At 46.9% G+C, this 21,340-nt stretch overlaps 1 protein-coding gene and 1 pseudogene across 4 annotated transcripts in view; both read left to right on the forward strand.

Moving 5' to 3' along the window:
- UBE2F (ubiquitin conjugating enzyme E2 F (putative)) overlaps positions 1–21,340 on the forward strand; it is a 49,639-nt gene that overhangs the window by 910 nt on the left and 27,389 nt on the right. For all 4 annotated transcript variants that reach the window (XR_009700800.1, XR_009700799.1, XM_061188954.1 and 1 more), the window contains exons 2-4: positions 4,829–4,962; positions 14,241–14,270; positions 17,919–17,984. Coding sequence is in view for 2 of the 4 variants with exons in the window: in XM_061188954.1 (XP_061044937.1) it covers positions 4,845–4,962; positions 14,241–14,270; positions 17,919–17,984 (214 nt within the window). In the remaining 2 variants the exon portion in view is untranslated. The remainder of the gene's footprint in view (positions 1–4,828; positions 4,963–14,240; positions 14,271–17,918; positions 17,985–21,340) is intronic.
- LOC133092182 (small ribosomal subunit protein eS19-like) lies at positions 326–3,402 on the forward strand (annotated as a pseudogene).

Here is a 21,340-nt window from a genome sequence, read left to right on the forward strand (position 1 = left end):
GAGGAAGCAGCAGGATTAGGTGGTGGAGGGAGGGAGGGCATTCCAGACCTGGATGTCAGAGTGAGCAGAAGCTTCCAGAAATGAGCGGGGTGTTGTTGAGGAACAAGGAGGAGGCCCACCTACCTTGTGCAGAGGATTCCTGGCTGAGTAAGGGGATGAAGGCAGGGGGAGGGCACGGGTGGGGGAGGTGTTCAAAGACAGAAATCAGCAGCAGGCTGAGTGGTGCAGGACTGGACGTACCTGCTGCTCAGGTAGTAGGCAGCAGGAGGCAGGTTTACTGCTCAAATAAAAGGGTTGGGCTCCAAAGGTCATCAGTCAGCCAGCCATGGAGCCAGGTGGGAGGTTCCTTGGGCCCTGGCATTCTACAGGAAAAGGGTGGGGTGTGGACTTTTTCGTGTCCTGATCTGGGCCTCTTTGGCTGGAGAAGTTGGTTGTCCCCTAGTGACCTGCAGTTCCATCTTTTACACTTAGATTGGGACTTGTCCAGGGCAGGAAGAATTGTAAATGAGGAGTTCCTCACCCCGTGAGCTGACTGGCCCCTGCACGGGTGACAGGGCCTGATTCTGCCACTACAGGCAGGAACACTGAGTCAGTACTGCTCGATGATGAGCCTAGTAAATATGGCACATCAGAATCTTCTTTGAACAGCCTGCAAGCAAGTCCCACCCAGAGGAAGAACTTAAATGGGCCAATTACAACTTGTGGAATTTAGAGACTGAGGGTGCTGTTACCGAAAATGCTGCCGTAGTCAAAGCGTAATTTGCAGTAAAGGGGAAGTTTAGTTTTAAATCAGGTCTTCAAGGGGTGAAGCATACTGAAGAAAGAAAAGAGAATTCTGAAGCAAACTGCAGGTGTTCAGCTAACCTGACAGCTTGAATAATTATTTTCGTTCAGATCTCTTTGTATAGAGTTAAATTAACAGCTATGAAGCATTCCACAGTTAGGCCTTTGGTTTATCCCTAAAGTGGTGTGTGAACGTGATGCAGATGATGGAGAAATAGATGGTCATTATGTACTTAGCTTTCTTAGAACGTTAGGAAACTAAGTTTTGTCTTCTACGGAGAACAGCACCAGTGTTTTCTTTTATGTCTTGCAGAGTCAGTGTCCAGTGTATTTTATTAAGGGCCACAGACTTGTTGAAGATTGAAAACCAGGAATCTGATCTAAGTGGAATGGAGTATGGGGCGTACTCTGCCCACAGAGAGGAATTCGGTGTGGGGTAGGAGTGTGAGAGAATTGAGCAGTCCTTAGACAGCAGCCACACAGAAGAGTGTCTTGGTGTGAGCCTTTCTTTGTATGAGTGAGTCTTGCCAGGAGCCTCTGAGCAGCTCCTTCAGGGCAGGTCTGCAGGGAGCCGGGTGCGGACCAGTCACGTGCCCTAGGACTCCCCTTTCTGTTGGGCTCTGTATTATGACTTTCCTAGGGTACTGCCTACGGAACTCTCTTTACACACGCTGTGCTTTTATTGCTTGACGTGCTTGTATTACCAAGGTCAGCTAGAGGATAGAAACCAAGTGGACTTCGTGATAGACGCGTGTCTTGGCCCACCATCAGGCGACCCCGTTGATGTGGTGAGACTGGTGTGTTCAGGTGTGGGTGCCTGGCAGTGGGCTTGCTGGGGCGGCAGACGCTGCTTTGGGATCCAGATCTGCTTGAGGGATTACTGGCAGGATCGTTCGGGGGCCGCTGAGCAGGGGGGCTGGCTCTAGGTGGTGCTGCTATGTCTGGTAGCTTGTGGGCTGGAGCCTCCACAGGAGCTCCCGACTCCACCCCACCCACCCCCGCCCTCCTTTGTGAGGGGACTTCGTAAACTGAACCGTTAGTCCCCCGCCCTGGGTGAAGCTGGGAAGATGTGTGTCCATCGGTGATGGTCCTCCCCGTAGGTCCACCTGAGGAGACAGCGTGGTAGGGTGGGAATAAAGAAACTAGCGATGGTTTGGTTTCACATTTTTTTTCAGTTTTATCGAGGTATAACGGAAGTACACTAAACTGTACATACTTAAAGTATGCAATTTGATCAGTCTTGATGTACGTATATACCCCTGAAACCATCACCATATTCAAGATAAAAACATTCCCATCATCTACACGAGGGAAACTAGTGTTCCGTGGTGACCTCTTCTAGCAGCTGAGTGGCCTCAGACAACCTAGTTCCTGGGCCCTGGTTGTCCCAGAGTCCACATCCATAAAATGGAGTGGGAGTCAGGGGAGAAGTCCTTCCCAGATTTGAAATTCTAGGAGCTTGTGAGCGCTTATGTGTAATAGAACTATCTCTTGAAGCATTTAGACCAGTGACTCTTTTTTTTTTAATTTTTATTTATTTGTTTGTTTGTTTATTTATTTATTTAGGCTGCATTGGGTCTTCATTGCTGCGCGTGGGATGGATTTCTCTAGTTGCGGCGAGCGGGGGCTACTCTTCACTGTGGTGCGCGGGCTTCTCATTGCGGTGGCTTCTCGTTGCAGAGCACGGGCTTCAGTAGTTGTGGCACGTGGGCTCAGTAGTTGTGGCTCATGGGCTCTAGAGCGCAGGTTCAGTATTTGTAGCGCATGGGCTTAGTTGCTCTGCGACATGTGGGATCTTCCCGGACCAGGGCTCGAACCCGTGTCCCCTGCATTGGCAGGTGGATTCTTAACCACTGGGCCACCAGGGAAGTCCCTAGACCAGTGACTCTTAAAGGGATTAGGTGTGTGTGTGTTTGTGCGTAGGTACAGTTCAGAAGATCATATTCAATATGTTGTTTTCATGGTACAAATAATAGAAAATTAAATCTTACAGTCTTTGTGGGGTGGGGGAATACACAGAAGATGGTGTGAAAAGCTATGTGAGGGACCTGGGTTAAAATGGTTAAAAATACTGATGGGGGGAGAGTTATTCTTATAGTTTGGCTTTCAAGATCTTGGCTTCAGCCCCTGGCTGGCAGTGCGGAGGCTGCACGATGCCTGGAGTTTACAGTAAAAGACGTGAACCAGCGGGAGTTCGTCAGCGCTCTGGCAGCCTTCCTCAGAAAGTCCGGAAGCTGAAAGTCCCTGAATGGGTGGACACTGTCAAGCTGGCCAAGCATAAAGAGCTCGCTCCCGACGATGAGAACTGGTTCTACACACGAGCTGCTTCCACAGCACGGCACCTGTACCTCCGGGGCGGCGCTGGGGTTGGTTCCGTGACCAGGATTTATGGGGGGCGTCAGAGAAATGGTGTCATGCCCAGCCACTTCAGCAGAGGCTCCAAGAGCGTGGCCCATCGGGTCTTCCAAGCCCTGGAGGGGCTGAAAATGGTGGAAAAGGACCAAGATGGGGGCTGCAAACTAACACCTCAGGGACAGAGAGATCTGGACAGAATCGCTGGACAGGTGGCAGCTGCCAAGAAGAAGCATCAGAACAAATGATGCTGGATTAATAAATTGCCTCATTTGTAAAAACAAACAAACAAAAAAACAAGATCTTGGCTTCAAACTAAAAGTTCTGTGCTTAGGTCATGTTTTTCATCTGGAAGTTTTAGATCATTTTCTTTTGAAAATGATCAGAGTGGTATTGAAAGGAAATCACATTAAAGCAACAAAGGAAATTATGAAAATATTGAGCTGGTGACCAATTTTTGTCCTCAATCAGAAGAAGTTCCAGGGCTTCCCTGGAGGCGCAGTGGTTAAGAATCCTCCTGCCAATGCAGGGGACACGGGTTCGAGCCCTGGTCCGGGAAGATCCCACGTGCCGCAGAGCACCTAAGCCCGTGCGCCACAACTACTGAGCCTGCGCTCTAGAGCCCGCGAGCCACAACTACTGAGCCCACGTGCCACAGCTACTGAAACCCGCGCACCTAGAGCCCATGCTCCTCAACAAGAGAAGCCACCACGATGAGAAGCCCGCGCACCACAATGAAGAGTAGCCCCCGCTTGCCGCAACTAGAGAAAGCCCACGTGCAGCAACGAAGACCCAACAGCCAAAAATAAAAATAAATAAAATTTAAAAATTAAAGAAAAAAAGAAAGTTCCAGAATTTCTCTCCAACTGGTAAAGCAAGCAAGAAGAGTTAGGAGGCCTGTCAGATGAATGGCGGTTTATATTAGAAACAGAAGGCAGATTCTAGAGGACAGTTCTGTTTGTAAACATTGCTGACATCTTTGGTCCTTTCTCCGAAGCAGTCAGGTGCATCACCTATTTTTGGTCTTTATTATCCTTCCCAGTGAGCTGTCAGTGAGGGAACCTGAAACATAGGTGGGTTGGAAGTAGCCAAGTGAAAAGAATCTAGTTTGGGGCATTAATTATAACTTAATTATGTTGCTGTTGCCTAACAATGTAAATACAATACAACATAAATGTGAAGATGCTTATTAAGGTTCTAGCCACACCTTTATTAAAGGAAGGAGGAAAGAAAGCATTGCGGTGCTCCCTCCTCACCAGAGGCGGATGGGCCCTCCCTTAAGTCTGTGATGGGCCAGGCTCTGGGGCCACACCCTCAGGTGCATGGTCCACACAGCAGGGATGGGCAGACTTACCAGTGGGCAGTGGTGGGCCTATGTGAGGCCCATCAGCGGAGGTTGCCCTAGACCATGAGCGCCCAGGAGCATTGCCACTGCTACATCCCAGGGCCTGGCGCCCAGTGAGTGTTAAATGCTTGGCTCCCCCTTGTTAAATTTTCATTCATACTTTAAAACATTAGATTTAGAGAGGCATAGAGATTATCCAAATTCATTATGAAGGAATGCAGTGTTATTAATGTATCTCTTACATGCTAAACTTTTCTATAACTAAATTATGGGGAAAATATTAAAAACCACCTTACATCATTGTCTTCAGTGTCCAGTCACTGTCTTAACCTGCTTTTGGCCTTTCAGGATAAAGGTAGCAGTGATGCTGACGCTGGCAAGCAAACTGAAGCGGGATGACGGTCTCAAAGGGTCCCCGGCGTCAGCCACAGCCTCCGACTCCACTCGGCGGGTTTCTGTGAGAGACAGGCTGCTTGTCAAAGGTAATGACTGTCCATGCGAGCTGTTTTTCTATCCCATAACAAAATGAAGTCTGGCTGGAGGCTCTTCCGGGATACAAAGCAGCCTGTTGCTGAATAGAAGTACCTGTTTGAAAATATTTTGAAATATAATTGCTGTCACATACAGCAGAAGAACTTTGTACTGTGCACACGCTATGGGAATGCTGATGGCAAGAAAACGGTATTAAAACGGGTGTGTCTTATACACTTGGGATATTCAGTGTAGGGGCTGCCAGGATGCTAGGAGAAGGAGTACGGTACTAGGAACCAGCAGACTGACGACTCTGGTCTCAGTGCTGTCGTTATCCGGCTGGTGTGTGTGTGGGGGGGTGGGGAGTTGGGGAGGTTCTTCCGTTCTGGACTCCTCAGCACCAGAGTGTCTGACCTGTAAAGGGAGGGAGTGGAGTTCGGTAATCTCTTAGGATCCTTCTCTCTTTTATTTGTTCACAGCCTGAGGACAGCCTTGTGCAAAATTGGTTCTTGTCCCAGAATTAATAACAGGGTGTCCTAGAGCGGTAGTCTTTGGAGAAGGGTTACGTGATGTGTGTGTGTGACTCTGCGAGTGTTTGTGTGGAACTTTTGCATGTATTCATTGAACAGATTTACAACTATTGAGTGCAAAGGCAGTTTTCTAGGGTCATGAGGACTACAAAAGATCAAACAGTTTCTGCCTTGAAGGAGCCCTCTTTACTTTATGACACGTGTTTACATTTTTTAAGTATAAGGAGCTAGGAAGCACAGAGGGTTAAGTGATTTGTTAGAACTGTCTGTTTTCATGTTGTGTTAGGTGGACACGGTGGGGGTGGCTGGCATCTGCATGTCCAGGAACAGATCTGATGGTGGGAGACCTAGCGTTTATGAATGCCCCGTGTTGGGCCTTCTCAGAAGCAAAGCACGGCTGAGTTTGGGAAGGGGTGGGACCAGGAGGTGCTGGGTTCAGGGAGACGTCAGTGGTGTACTCTTCCCTGTTCTCCCTCTGCCCCTGGATTGTGGCTGAGCTCTGGCTTTCCCAGCCTGATGGGTGATAGGTTAAAGATGGAGTCAGAATCGTTTTTGACATTTTGGCAAAATACCTTCTGTGTCAGGGAGAGCGTTAGACTGTATTTAGTTTGTTACAACACAGGAAGGTTTACCCTGTGGGGTCTGGGGCTGTGGCCTGGGCTGCAGCCCCTCACTTGGGTGGCCTGATAGGACTTGAGTCTCTTTCCTGGATGCTCGCTCAAGGGTTCCATCTGCAGAGGAAGCCAGGAGCCAGGCAAGCCAGGGAAGGGGTTTGATGCGTGAGTCAGATCCTTCGAGGGGAGGGTGTTCTAATGCCAGGGAGTTGCGGTGAGGAAGGGCAGGTGGGAAGCTGGCAAATAGACGGTGCCCTCTTCTTTGCCATCTCCTCGTCACGGTTGACAGCGGCATTTGTCTGCTGAGCACTTGGGCCAGGCCCTCTGTTGGGGACTTTATAGGGACAATTCTTGTTGGACTTTTGCTAAGCCTTGCCAGGTGGGTGGTTCATTTTACAGCTCAAGAACTGAGACTCAGAGGTTCAAAAACTTGCCCAGGTCGCAGCTTTATTGCAGCAAGACAGCCAGACCCACATTTTGGGGTAGGGCAGGCACTTGGGGAACGGACCCAGCAAGCAGAAACCGAGGGAGCAGAGCAGAAGTGTGAGTCCACAGAAAGGAGCATTCAGGGAGGCACAGAGGCTCCACCACGCCTCCTCCTGCTCAAGGATTCCCTGAGCGCTCTCAAGTGACTCGAGGCCCTGACGCGGCCCAGGGGAGCCCACTGAGGCCCATAAAGCTGGACTCCGCCCCAGCTCCTAGGACAGGAGATGTCTTTGGCTGGGTTTACAGGACCCAGCTGAGGTCCTTTGATTTTGTGAGGCTTATCAAGGAGAGGTGCAAAACCTCCTCGAGAGGCCACCTGTTTGCATTCTCTCAGAGACACTGGGGATTATTAGGTTTCCGGGCCCAGAGCACTCGCAGTTGACGGGGGTTGTGCAGCAAGGCTCCGTGTAACACGCCCCTCACGTGGCCTGCTCTCTCCATCTGCCTCGGGGGTGGCCAGGCCAGTGTGGGCCGGGCTGACGGAATGGTGAGTAGTTTGGGCTCACGGTGGAGGGTAGGTGGAGAGGAAGGGTGACCTGAGAGAGGAAGCTGACCTGAGAGAGGAAGCTGTAACAAGAGTGTAATAGTGTAATAAGGAACGCTCTGATGGCTGGTGATTGTTTGGTCCGCACCTAGAGCGCTCCTTCAGCATGTGGCAGCAGCCTTCATTCTGGGGATTTCTGGTGGTCAGGTGGAGCCAGGCGGAGTCCGTGGCTGTCGTGGGCCTGGGAGGCACTTGTGAGAGTCCCTTCTAGCTGAAACTCCCTTTGGGGACTTTGAGAAAAGTCAGTTGTCCGAGTTCAGCGAGATTGCTACAGTCAGGACTGTCATCTGGGGCTGTGGCTTTGGCTTTGGCTCATGTGAGAATGTTACTCATGAGGATCAGTCAGTAGTAGAACGGTGTATTAATGTGTCTTGGGGACTCAGTGCCACAGGCTGGGTTCCCGGGAGTGGGGAATTTGGCATGCGGTGTAGTTATTAAAGGGTATCCTTGGGACTGATACCTGTGGAGGGTGGTGAAGGAAGCAGGAGCAGGCAGAGGGAGAGGGGGAACTCTGACGAAGGCCCCATGACAGCCCCTGCTCCAGAGCAAGCGTGGCCCTTCAGAGCTGTCCCCAGTCAGGTGAGATGGTCAGGCCTGCCTGCTCTGCTCGACCAGTCGTCAGGTGGGTCTGGCCTGAGGTGGGGCTCTGGGCAGCCCACACAGTCCCTGGAAGGGTTGAGAGCTGAAGGCCATCTGCTGCGAGCCCTCGCTGAGAGGGCATCTGGGCCATGCGTCCATCGCCCAGAGGAAAGACCACAGACACTTAGAGGCAAAAATATGTTTTTAGCTGGTCCACTGCCATGCTTGATTGACCATACATGGTGGAGATCTGGTTTGGTGCGGATGGCTGTAAGGTTAACGTGGGAGATCGGAGGTTGACAGGGACACTTGTCCCTAGTGGTGAGGGCCAGTGGTAGCTGCAAAACTGAAACTCCTGTTCTTTTTCTTGGGATAGTGGGCCCAGTTCTGCAGGTGATAGGTGGAGTCAGCTGTCCCTGGAATACTGTGGCCTGCCTTGGAGCAGCTGGCCAGTATGAGGCTCTACCACACTGGCACCTTGGCCATACCAGCTTTTCATTTGAACCCCTGGGGTCATTCTCAAGGACATCCTCCAGGCTGGAACTGGAGAGATGCTTGCAGCAGCAGTCCCTGGAGGGTGTAGAACAATCAGGTGTTTCTGGGCGAGGACTGAGGGCTGCTGTCTGCCCTGAATCCCGGGAGTTGGGGACACTGGGGAGAGAGAGTTTCAGGTCTGCGCATTTCCTTTTGGTCCCAGCTCAGGTCTGGGCCTCTCTGAGAGCCATCACCAGTGCTTGCAGCCACAGGGCAGGTGGCACTGCTTTTCTGGTGGACCTTGTGGTTCTGCCGAGTCCATCAATTTCTGAGTCTGATGATGCTTCCCACCTTCCAAGAAAGCCTCTGGGCAGAATGACCTGCTTTCTTGTCTGTCTGAAGCTTGGCACTTTTCATATAATGGGAGCATGATTGTGTGTCTCCCTGTCCTTTGACTTGTTCACGTGACAAAGATTTTAGTGCCTGGTGTGTGCCAGCCTCCTGTTAGTGGCCCCTGAAGACCTCAAGGGGCTCCAGGCAGGCTGGCAGGAAGCTTTTGCTAAACGTGGAGATTTGGAATTGAGCTGACTGAGTTCAGGGCCAGGTCTGGAGTAGGGAATGAATCTACAGCCATTGTCCCATCAACCCCTGTGCTCCATGTGGCTCCTGGTGTTCTCTTGTTTCAGCGGCTGTGGCGGCTCTCCATACTCTGAGCCTACTCTGCAGAGCAGAGAGGCCTGGCTGCCCACCTGCCTGGGCTTCCCAGCATCCAAGGTGCAGGTGTCTCCACGAGGTGCCACATGGGGCCTCCTTTGGGTGAGCGCTTCTGTGTCCACATGAGCGGTCTGGTCATGTGGTATAGGAACGGCTCCGGTTCAGGGCGCTTCCTGGAAGAGTGGGCGAAAGAGAACCGTTTATTGTTCTCCAGAGCTGCTCTCTCCATGCCAGGCCCTGCCCAGGACTCTGGAGGTGGGCTCAGGGTTGGCTTGTCACGTTGGCAGGGTATTCAGAGCATTTAGCAGCATTTGAAGCTCTGGCTGTGTGTTACAATATGTGTTTTAAAAACGAGGGCAGTGGCCCAAAGAGGGGGAGTCCTGCTAACGTGGAGTAAGGCAGCTGGCCCAAGGCTAACCTTTAAATGCTTTGCTGCAGGGTTAAACACCAGTGAAACTGCCCAGGGAATTTGGCGGCCCTGAGGTGTGCCGGATAGCCCAGGAATGGTGGTGGGCAGGGAGGATCTGTAGAAGACAGATGAGGGCTCAAGTCAGCTTTGTCTGCTCATGTTGAAAATGGGTGATACGAGGCCTTGGGGCTGCATTCCCAGAGACTGCTGCGGGGGCTGTGCTGGTTTTCGGGGTTACATCTTAGCTCCCCCAGAGTGTGGAGGGAGGGGGCTGTGAGTACTCTGGGCCTGCACTCTGCAGTGTGCTGCTAGAAGGCCCTTGGACTGAGTGGAAAGGCTGATGTGGGGCTTGGTGGGGTTCTTGGGCAGTAGCCATGCCATCTCTGGGGATAGGATGATGCCGTGGGGACAAGTGTCTCCCCCATAAGGGCACTGTGCATGGATGCTGGCGGTGCAGAAGAGGTGCTCAAGGCATAAAGACAGACAGGAGGCTAAGAGATAAAGTTCTAGTTCAAGAAATTGAAGAGGTAGTGGTTCAGGTGGAAAGAGGTAATCAAGTCTCAGGGGACATAGCTGCCAGCTCTACCTGGGTCAAAGGGCACAGCTGCCCTGCCTGGTGTTACCTGATGGGGCTCGGAGCTGGCTCTTGCTAAGAACCATCTGCGTCTATGATTGGCCTTTGTCTTAGTCAACTCAGGCTACCATAATAAAATACCACAGCCTGGGGGGCTTAACCAATACACATTTATTTCTCATGGTTCTGGAGGCTGGGAAGTCCAAGATCAAGGCATCGGCAGATTCAGTTCCTGGTGAGAGCCCTCTTCCTGGCTTGTAAGCACCTGGTGTCTTTTCCCATAAGGGCACGAATCTCGTCATGAGGGCCCCACCCTCCTGACCTCATTTGACCCTAATTACCTCCCAAAGGCCCCACCTCATACCATCACATGGTGGGTGGGGGTTTAGGGCTTCAGCATAGGAACTTGGGCGGGAGACACTGTTCAGTCCACAGCACCTTTGGAATGCCTCAGTCCCCAACTGTCTGAGGAGAAAGGCTCCTCATGTCCCAGGATTTTCACACTGAGAGTACTGCCACCCTGCTGGCAAGTGTGCTTGTTTGTCGAGCGTTTCCTGAGCACTCCAGGTGTGCCAAGCTCAGGCCCAGGCACTGGGGTCCCAGGGCTGGGTCAGAATCTACAGCCCCCGCCACGAAAAAGGCACAGGTTCAAGTGGCAGGCGGTGCGGAAACAGCTAGAGCACTGTGTTGTGGGCAACCTACGGCAGAAGGGAGTGAGTACGTGCTGTGTGGGGGCCATTGTGGTAATGGGGTGGATTTAGTAATCGGATATTTCTGGGCAGTCATGCTTCAAGTGGGCTCTGTGGTTTGATCTGTAGTTAGAAAGGAAAAGCGTCTAATTTCTCAGAAGGAAGTTGTGCAGCCACTTAATTGTGCAAGGTGCCAGGTGCCTCCCCAAAGGCTGGGCCGGTGAGCCGGAGAGGTGCTAGCATCTTTGGAACAGGCGAGACTTTAGCAGTTTAAAAATATCTGAACTTCTTGTTACCTTCCAGGTGGGGGTAGTGTCCTTTGGGCAATGAGGTTATACAGGGAAGGACTGCTGCTTTGCCAAGAGGCCTCTTGAGCATGTGAAGCAAATCACTGGTTTCTTTGGTCATAGTCTACTTGTAGGTGGATTCTGAGGTTATTACTATCGATGTTAATGAATTATTATTTCCTTCAAACTACTTGTCATTTGTGACAACTCCTTGAGAGGAACGCTGCGTTGTAGTTCGTTTATCTTCTATACTGGGCTGGACTAAAATGCCAGGCATCTTTAATGAAATCCTTCTGCCTCCAAGGTCATATTCCTTGCCCACACTGGTTCTTGGACCAGAAGTCTGCAGAGGCCCTGACTGTGGTGGGGGTCATCACTGGACTAGGTCTGAGGGCTCTCCTCTTTGGAGTTTAATTCTAGACCACAGTGTGAAATTATTAAATCGGTCTGTGTAAATTAGCTGTGTGTAAATAGTTTAGCTTGGCAAAGTAGCCTACAGCAGTTCCTATACCTGGAGGAATAGAACATTCAGAGGCCTAGGCCCCAGCTAGGACTTTTGGTGTCATTGGTCTGGATAGGGTGGGGTGGCAGGGTTTGCTCAGCAGGTGCTGGGTTGTGGGGATGGATACACAGCTCCAAAGTTTACTAAAAATCATTGAATTATACACTTAAAGTTGGTCTATTTTATACTATGTAAACTGTACCTCACCAAAGCTGTTAAGAAAAACAAAAAAAAAACCAAAAAAATTCCCCAGATGATTGTGTGCAGCCAGGGCGGAGAATCCCTGTCCTACAGTGAGGCATCCTCTGGTCTAGAGCCTCTCATCCCCACACTAGGTCCCTGTAATGCAGGATCCGGTTCTGTTGCTTGGTCATCACGACACCCTGGTCAGTGCATCCCTGCCCTCCTGTGTCCGGGCCTCACCTCTTCCCTGTTCCTTGGCAGTAGACTGTCTTCTCAAATTTTTCACTTCTGTCATGTGGCCCCGTTTCAAACCCTCTGGGCTTGTTTTCTATTTCACTGGGTTTTTGTAAAACTGAATGACCAGAGTTCTCATGACAGGAGTCAGGATAGGCACGCCAGAGAAAACCGGGTTCCAGTGGCCAGCATCAGTCTCTCAAAAGAAGGGTCCTCAAGAAGAGTTTCTTGTGAATTCTTATCAACAAAAAGTTAAGTAATAGTATAATAAATACGTAAATAGTTTTCGCCTTAAAACCATCTAGATTTAATTATATGGATAACATCTATTTAAAAGTGATTAATATGCATGACTCATTTGATAAAAGGTGTGCTTTTTTGATAAAATGAGTGCCCTGTGTGGGCTGTTGGAGCAGAGCCTGGCTCGGACCCCTTCCTGGTCAGAGGGCCGGGGTGGGTGGCCTCAGAGTGTTTCTTTACCCCGTGCCCTGCTAGGGTGAAAGGCGAAACTAAAGATCACCACGGTCGTTATGATGCTAGTGAACCTTTCATAGGATCTTCATCATTTGTTTCAAGTGCATATATTCTAGTATGTACCATAGCACAAGACTGCCAAGACTGCAGTCCTTATCTCCTCCCTCCTCTGCCTCACCTCACTTTTCTGGATGCCCATCCCAAATGCCTGGAACCCAGAGCTAATACATTTAGTGCGCCACCCGTCTCTACCCAGATTCTCAACTAGCTGATGTCAGAGGCCTGTGCCTTTCCTAAACCCTTAGCCTCAAAATAGCCATCTGCCGGTCTCCCCACTAACGCACTCAGCTTTGCAAACATTGTGGCCTCTCCCTTCCCACCCATTCCCCCCTCCCCACCCCCGCTCTGCACTTGAAGGAGTCATTTGCTTCTTAGTGTTTTGTAGACTGGTTTCTTCTTTCCACTTACCTTCCTGTTGTTTTGAATGATCCACATCCCATGGCCTTGCCTCAGGCCTCATTCCCCTCAGACCAGTCTGTCCTCTCTACTGAATCATTCCTGCTTTTCCTCCTGTCTCTCATTGGTGACTCTCCCTGCTCCTGTCCTCTGCTTTCTGCCAAAGTTCTTTCTTCTCACCAGTCTCTCCCCTTTGTTGGTCTCATGACGTCAGGTGGCATCACTCTGCAGGGGCTCCCCAGCCCCGGCCCTGGTCGTGCACCCAGACTTCAACTCCCCCACCTGCCCCGCTCAGCTTCCCCAGCCCTCAAGCCTCGGTGCCATCTCTGATTGACATACACACACACACACAGTTGGCAGAGCCTTCCGTCCTCTTTGCTGTCAGGCACGCTGGCTCTCCCCACCTCTGCTGAGTCCTCGCTGCCTCTCAGAGCACCCACCTCATGGGTCACCTGGCCTCCGCTTTGCCCTTTCTAAAGGTGTCCTCTTGAGGCAAAGCTTAGGAACTTTTGTTCAGAAATCTCCCTTGGCTCCCTATTGCTGCAGAATAAAGTTGAGAATTCTGGGCCCTCCACCATCCTGGCGCTGGTCTTCCACCTAGTTTCCCGTTGCGCTGGCCGCACGGCATGCCGTCTGGTTTCTGTGCTTGTCTGCGTTCTATGCTTTTGCACGTTGCCGGCTTATCTCCTTGAAATACCCTTTTCCCCACCTCTGTGGGACTGAATTCTACTGGTTCTTTAAAGCCCAGCTTGATAAACCTCCTCCTTCCTTTAGTCTCTGCAGCTGGAGAGTCTCCAGAGCACGTTATGTTATGTCATGTCAGAGGCAGTGACGACTTGCCTGCCCGGTTTCTTCTGGGTGCTCCCCCAGACCTCAGCTCGTTCGTAGCAGGATTGGTGGGAGCTTTGCAGCTTTGTCCTGGCAGAGGGGTGCTGGGCTTGAATGCTGAATGAGTGACTGACAGAAGAGGTCCCAGAGGAGAGCACTAGGGCTAAGGAATGTAGCTCTAAGGAGGAGGCTCCCCTGGGTATCAGCTTGCCCACAGATGGAAGGGCAACACACAGGCCCAGCAGGAGGTAGAGAGTTTTCTCTCACTGGAAAAGTTCTAGCGCAAACTGGGCAAGCCCTCACGGGAAGACAAATCCGGAAAAACTGGAAGAGGCAGAGATATAAATATAAATCAGATTTTGAGGGCAGTAGTTCCACTACTTGGGGGAACAAGATTTTCAAAAACGCTTTAGTGACTGTTTACCTATAGATAATTTCTATGTTAATTTTGAGTAGTTTTCATTCATGCTGAAGTAAAATTTCAAGGGCCCTTGACTGCACTTGTTGGCATCCTGCAAGTCACTTTGTGTATTTGAAAGCAACTTCATGGCTTAAAGTCTAAACTTTAGACCAAGTGTAGATTTCTGTTAATTCAGTTTTTTGTTTGTTTGTTTTGTTTCTTCATTGTTCTGGAGGGAATTGCCAGTTTAGAGCTGGTGATTTTATGTGGCGCAATTGACTAATATTAACAATAATCTCTTTGTTTCTACAGAGGTTGCAGAACTTGAAGCTAATTTACCTTGTAAGTATAGCATCCCCAAACATTAAGTGCTGTAAAATAATTGCATGGAGAAGTTTGTTTTATGTTTTGATAACTTTGCATAGCAAAAAGCCCGTTTTATATATATGTTAGGAATAAACAGGATTTTTTTTCGAGGCTCTGATAAGAAGGAGAATGTAGCACGGCAGTACTTCCTCTCCTTACTGTTGCAGAGGTGCGTTTGGTTAGGGTTTGTTCCTCTTACACAGCATTCTGTCCCACGTCCTCTTTTAGTGAAAAGGCGTATAAATCAATGATGGACAGTCCTATTTTTGTTAGTGACAGTACCATGTTTTTGGCCCAAAAAGTGCTTATTTGTAATTTATCATTGTGCCCAAGGTAGGACAGCTGTGCTGCCTTGATGTTTCCAGGTCGCCTTACCTTGCTAGGTCCTTCTCGCCCCAGCACACAGGGACTGACTGCGGGCCTCACTCGTGAGCAGGCTCGCTTACCAGCCAGTTAACTCCTGTGATACGTGTCAGTGTTTCTTTTTTCCCCTATCATTGATGCCTTCCCAAGCCATTATATTTTTTAAGACCATCAAAGTCTGAAAGCTTCGACCATTTTAGTATTTTTTGAAATTAGAACTTTTTATCATTATACTTGGTTAAGGCTGAATATATTTATCAATATGAGTGAACTATTTTATACGTGGGTCTCCTAGTCTGGGCGAATGCTCGAGAGAGTTTGATACGGAGGCCATCTGACACAGGGTGAGAGAGGGCCCATCCCAACCTCCACCTAAAGTTGGAAAGATAATTGTGGGGTGCAACCCTTAAGTGGTTATGTAATCAGTGTGTAACGGTAAGTTCATATTGTTCCTTGAAAAATTATTTTTAATACATAGTATTTATATATGAGGATAGTGGGTTGTGCTGTAAAATATATTTTAGTGTAAGTCAAAAATGTCTTAAAAGTCACTGGATTGCTTGATTTCAAAGTTTTCTTCTAGTCAGAACTAGAAGGAAGTATCTTGGATTTCTATTAAAAGGTTATCTTTCCACCTACTGAAGTATTTACAAATGATTTGCTTTAAAACGTTCCAGGAAAACAAACAAATAACTGTGTGTGGGTAGCACAGGCAAAGCAAGATTTAGTAAAATACTGAAGCTGGGTGATGGGGTCATTATACTGTTCTCCCTCTTTTTTTCTATTCTTTTCAGATTATAAAGTAATCTAATAAAATCCAATTAAAAAGGAAAATGAAGTGATCCTTCTATTTTCCACCCCCATCATATCTTCCCACTGGCCCTCCATCTTGAATATATATACACATGCAGACATTTAATCAAAGACCATAAAAAACTTCCAACTTACACCCAGTTTATTTTGTCCTTGTATGTGAATCTTACAGAGATTGTTGGTTTGTAACCAATACAGTTTAGCTTTATCTAAATGTTTGGTTTAAAAACAATAAAACTATAATTGGCTTTCAAACCAGGACTTTAACTAAAAACCTTAGGTTTGAAAAAGGCATGCCCCATCTTCCTTGCCCTTATAGCTAAGATGTCAGATTTTAAAAACTACATGCTCTATGCTTCCTTTCTCTTCTTCTCCCTGCCTATTCTCTCAAAGTGGGGGGACATATAAGTCAGTTTATACAAGTAAGCCAGGCTTTCCAAAAGTATGCAACTCACCAAAGGGGAAACAAGAAACCACCAAAGAATAGATCTTTACTATCTGATTAATAATCTTTCTAAAATATTAAGGCAAACAAAATAACTTGCCATATAGCAGTGCTGCTTAGTAATGATTCAGAACTAGTTTGGAGCTCTGTTCATGCAAGTTTGTAGAGGTTTCTCTGTTTGCAAAAAGTAGAAGACATCTCTTTCAGATGGACGGAGATACTGTGAGAGCCTTAGCCTGTGCTTGCAGAGAGGAAAAGCTTAGTTCTGAAGTTTTAATAAAGCTGCTGCATTGAACTGGAACAAGAAGCTGACTTTTAACCTTTTGTTGTCATTGTTAGAACTTAAGACTTCTTTTTAGCTTTGAGATGTTTGGTTCTTTTTAGAAGTTTTATTGTTATTTTTAATCCATCTCGATAATTTCTTTATTCTTGGTGGGCCAGTCTATATTAGAGGGATTGATTTCTACATCTGTACTTGTATTAAAACAAACAAAGGAGAATACTAGACATTAAAAACAAATGGATGCTGCCAACTTTAACTAACCAATGAAACATTTCCTAACCCCCTGTCATATGTTTTTGTTACATATATTGCACTAGAAAAATGGTGTTTATCTTTCCAAGTTAAGATTAGGAAAAACGAATGCCATTTAAATTATTCCACACAGTTCAAATGTGTGGTTTGGGTGAAAGCCTTGAACTCTTTGGCCCCTGGTTTCTTTATTTTGAAAACAAGGAAAATGACAATGTAATCTCTGAGACCCTTTCCTGTTCTTCTAGATGGAGTTACCTTTCACTCTGCAACGATTTTTCTGAGGGATTAGTCAAAAAACGAAACCCCACTAACAGTTCTGCATTGTTTTTATGTGTCATCTCTGGCATGTTCATGAAGTAATGAAATGAGGCATGAACTAGTTTTTAATTTGGGAACTAAACTTCCTTCTGTTGATAACCTGTGTGGTCTTGGGCTGGTCACTGAACCTCTGTGGACCTTCATGTCATCTCTCACAATTGATGATGTTGGATTAGATGGTCTCTAAGGCTGTTTCCAAGGCTAAATTTGAATTGTCCTATTTTTGATGAAAATTCATACCATGTAAAACTAGGCAAATATTTTCAGCAGGACTTGTAAGAAATAGCAGACGACCCAAGGAATCTAGCATAATATTTTCCAGGTTTATAAAATACAGACAATTTCTACGTATATTCCCTCCACATTCCTTCAGTATTTATCCCTTGGGTATTTACCCCTCTTCTGCATCGTTTGTCTGAAGGAGGCAGATGTAGGATGTCTTACGCTGTCTGCACCTCTGCAGTAGCTCTTCTCCAGTGGGAACTACTTGGGTCTCCTGATCCAGACCGTTCTGGTGCAGTGCACATGCGCTTAGAGTGTTGCCGTCATGCTCTGCCGACAGCAGAGCATCCTGTCACCAGCAAACCAAGGTGAATTATCGGTCGGGTTGTGAAGACATTCAAAAACAAAGAACAAAGAAGAGCCGTGGTCTGGGTGTGAGCTACCTTAGCTGGCACAGTTGCTTTTAACTTCTCTTTGCTGTGGTGGGTACAGATGACTGTGGTGCTGGGTGAACAGACCAGAAGTTTGGCCTGGGCTCTTTTTCTGGTTTTTCTATGTTTAGTTAGCCTTTACCCACATACATTAATCTCCTTGAGGTATGGTTTCTTCTTTTCAAAGTAAAGTAGCATCATTCTTGAAATTAATGGAAAGATCTCTATTTTTAGGGACCATTTAAAGGGTGAAAGATAGCATCCCAATTTGGAATTAACTAATAAAAACCTGTAAGGAGGAAAACGCATAACAAATATCGCTGGTTTGCAACTTTAGCACATTGGCATAATGATTATCAAACAAACAGGGGAAATATACCGGTTTAGTCTGTAGACTCCTCAGCACCGTTAAACTTTCCCATGTGTTTCAAAGTTAGCCTCAACGTAAGGACTGCTGCTAACTGTCAGACCTTCGTGACGGCCTGTTTCTTTTGCAGGTACGTGCAAAGTGTATTTTCCTGATCCAAACAAGCTTCATTGCTTTCAGCTAACTGTCACCCCAGGTAATATTCTTGCATGTGTAAGTATTAAAGTGATTTTCAAACAGCAAATTCCAAAGGCTTTCGAAATCTATAATATTTGGTTTGATTTGTCCTCCAACTTTTTGAAAGCAACGACGGTAATGACCATTCCATATGAAGACGAGATACGTGCTGTAGTCCAATAAAGCATAGGGAAGTGCTTTGAGGCATGTGGCGTGTACCCAGTAACTGGGTACAGACGTTAACGCCCCCAGCGAATGACGACGAAGGCTGCTGGTGTAGGGTGGAGAGTATGAGCTCTGAGGTCATAACTGGATTCAGATCCTGCTCTGCCATTTAGCAGCAGTGTGGCCATGGTTAAATTGCATCATAACCTCTCAGCTGCAGCCTACCCAGCTGCAAAGTGGGGATCAAATAGAACCTATCTCATGGGACCCGTTGCAAGGAATAAATAGATAATGGGTGTGAAGCACTTCAGCCCAGGCTGTTACAGGCACCAGGAAGCAAGCAGATTACCACCTGTCCTTGTTAGCACTGATAAGTGTCCAAGCTCCAAGCGCTCCGAGCTGGTGGATATTTGTCCTTGGTCACCCTGCGCAGCTAGAGGGAGGGCTTGGGGTTTCCTCGTTACAGTGCAGCTCCAGGAGTTGCGCGTTCCAACAGTGCAGCCCTCCGGCGTTTACGTTGACGGTGGGTGCCATGGCCAGTGGAGCTGCTGTGGGCTGGGTGGTGAAGGAAGAAAGCAGGACAGAGGGAATTAACAAGAGGGGAAGCAGTGTTGTGGAGGAGGTGGAGGGTGTTATTTTATTTGGGGGAGGGAAAGGGAGTGAGAAACTGAGAAGAATGAGTCACTAGCTAATGTAATTAAAAAGTGAAAGAATGCAGAATTTCAGTAGGTGATAATGAACCCACAGATAAGCCCTGGCTGGCATTGTCTCCCTGCAGGTAGGATGGTTTTTTTCCATGGAAGATGTTGTATTATAACAGGAGAAATCCCATTTTCAAAATGTGCTTGAAAACTTCAAAAAATTCATTTAGTCTGTGTGGTGGTTCTACAAACGACTCTGGGGCGTATCCATAAATTCAGTCTGGTACCATTTCCATTTCTAAGATGAGTGAGCACTAGGGTAGAGATACTAACATCAGAACACGGGCGTTCCACACGCCTGACCTCGAGAGAGGACTGAAGCTCAGCACTTTGTGAAGTGATGGAGGTTGTAACCATTCTTTGGCCACCTTCATAAACACATTGCAAGTTCTGCCCTTTTTAGTGAGGGATACTGAGCACAGTCTGTTTCCAGGTGACTAAAGGTCACCATTATGGACGTCAGTTACTATTACTGTTAAGCAATGCAAGGTATTTTCAGAAATTGTGGTGATTAAGATCGGTTCTCTGTTTACTAAGTAGTCTCACACTTGTGTGTTTGTAGTAAAAATATTTTCTTCTCTCTGCCTTTTTAGGGCATTTGTGAGAGCTTTGTGATTCTCAGCTATTCAGAGGCCCTGTTTGCTTTTGCCAGGCTTATTACTGTCTTACATGAATGAGTTTGTGTCGAGTCCAGCCAACCTCTGGATAAATCTTTCGTTTTTTTTTTTTTCTTTTTTTAACTGAATTTTTTTTACTAAATTACATGGGTGTTGTTCTTATTGAGATTATGTCTATGACACCATCTTTGATGTTCTTATTATTCTTGAAACTGCAGCACGATTGTTTGTTACGGTTTTTGTGTTCACTGTTCCATCAGGTAAAAAAGGAATTTGTGTTTTGGTGCCTGTAACTGCTTAGTACTTGAGCATTTATATTTGTGGAGGTGCACACATGGAGCTTTGTGTGGCGTGCTCTTTAGGTGCTGTGTGTGTGCCCATATTTTGTGGTGTCAGTGACTCAGAAAGCTGCTATGGCTCTTGTCCTTTGTTATTAAGTGAAGCATGGCAGAGATCTGCCAACCCTAAAAACTTGCCCAATATCCTGGTTTTTTAAAAAACTTTTTGGAGTCATGCTCTTCTTAGTTATTAAAGAAAAACTATAGAGATAGGTCTAAGTAGTAAAGTTTTAACAGTATATGGAGCAGATGGTATTGAAACTGGCTCATTTGCAGCCAGTAATACTGGGGCTCAGTCTGAAAACTCAATAATATAGAAGATCTAGATATTTAGGTGGTCAGGGTGGAAGAATGGCATCTGCACTTGAAGCTCAAAGCTCTTCTTTATCTGGCTCCTGGCAAGATAGTTCCTGTTCGTACTTGGTAACATTTTTATAGTTTTGTTTGTTTTTGGAATGTCCCTCATGCTTGGGAATAAATGTACTCTTCAGAGAGAAGATGGAAATGTAATTTGGTGATAGAGGAAAAGAAAAGAAATGAACTTAGAAGAAAAAAATCTCCACATCAACTCACAAAACAAGAAACAATACTAGAAAGTAAAATGAAACAAAACAAAGCAAAAATCTAAAGACTGGCTGAAATACCACCAGAGTCTTCTGTGAAGTTAGAGGGATGGTTTGAAAACCTGGGCCAGGTCAGAGTTGCCCAGTTGACCTGTGAAGGTCCCCTCAGCCTGCCCACACTGTGACGTGGTGGCTTGTAGGCAGAGGGGACCATGGACCTTTTTTTTTTAATTTTAGTTTTTACTTTTTAAATAAATTTTGCTAAGGTATAAAATTACAAACAATAAAATGTACTAACTTGAACTGTAGAGCTTACTAAGCTTTGCAAAATGGATACACATCCCTGTGTAACCACAATCCCAGTAAACATATTTCCAGCATTCCCAAAGTTCCCTTCTTCCTCTTTGCAGTCAATTCCTCGCTCCCTGCTACCCACCCAAAATTGCTTTCTGATTTCTCTTACCATAAATTAGTTTTGTCAGTTCTTGAATTTCATATAAGTGGAATCATATTGTGTATTCTTATTCTCTGGCTTCTTTCATGTAACATGTTTTTAAATTCATATGTATTGTTTTGGGTAGCAGTATTTGTTGTATGAATATGACTTAATTATTTATTTTCCTATTGCCGGGCATTTGAATTCTTTCCAGCTTTTGGCAATGATGAGTAAGACTGCCCTTAGCATTCTCATACCATCCAAAGTTGTTTGGAGTATTTTCTTATTAGTCTACTGATGTCTGTGGGATCTGTACTGATGTCCCTGTTTTTATTCCTGATGTTGGTTTATTTGGATCTTCTCTTTTTTTCCTTGGTCATGTTAGCTTGAGGTTTATCCAGTTGATCTTTTACAAAGAGCAAGCTTTTGTTTTTCTCAGTTGTTTATCCATTTTATTGGTTTCTGCTCTTTTCTTTATTATTTCCTTCCTTATACCTTGGGTTTGATTTGCTTTTCTTTTTCTACCTTCCTAAGGTGGAAACTTAGATTGATTTA

This window comes from Eubalaena glacialis, chromosome 1, assembly GCF_028564815.1.
Source record: "Eubalaena glacialis isolate mEubGla1 chromosome 1, mEubGla1.1.hap2.+ XY, whole genome shotgun sequence".
Lineage (NCBI taxonomy): Eukaryota > Metazoa > Chordata > Mammalia > Artiodactyla > Balaenidae > Eubalaena > Eubalaena glacialis.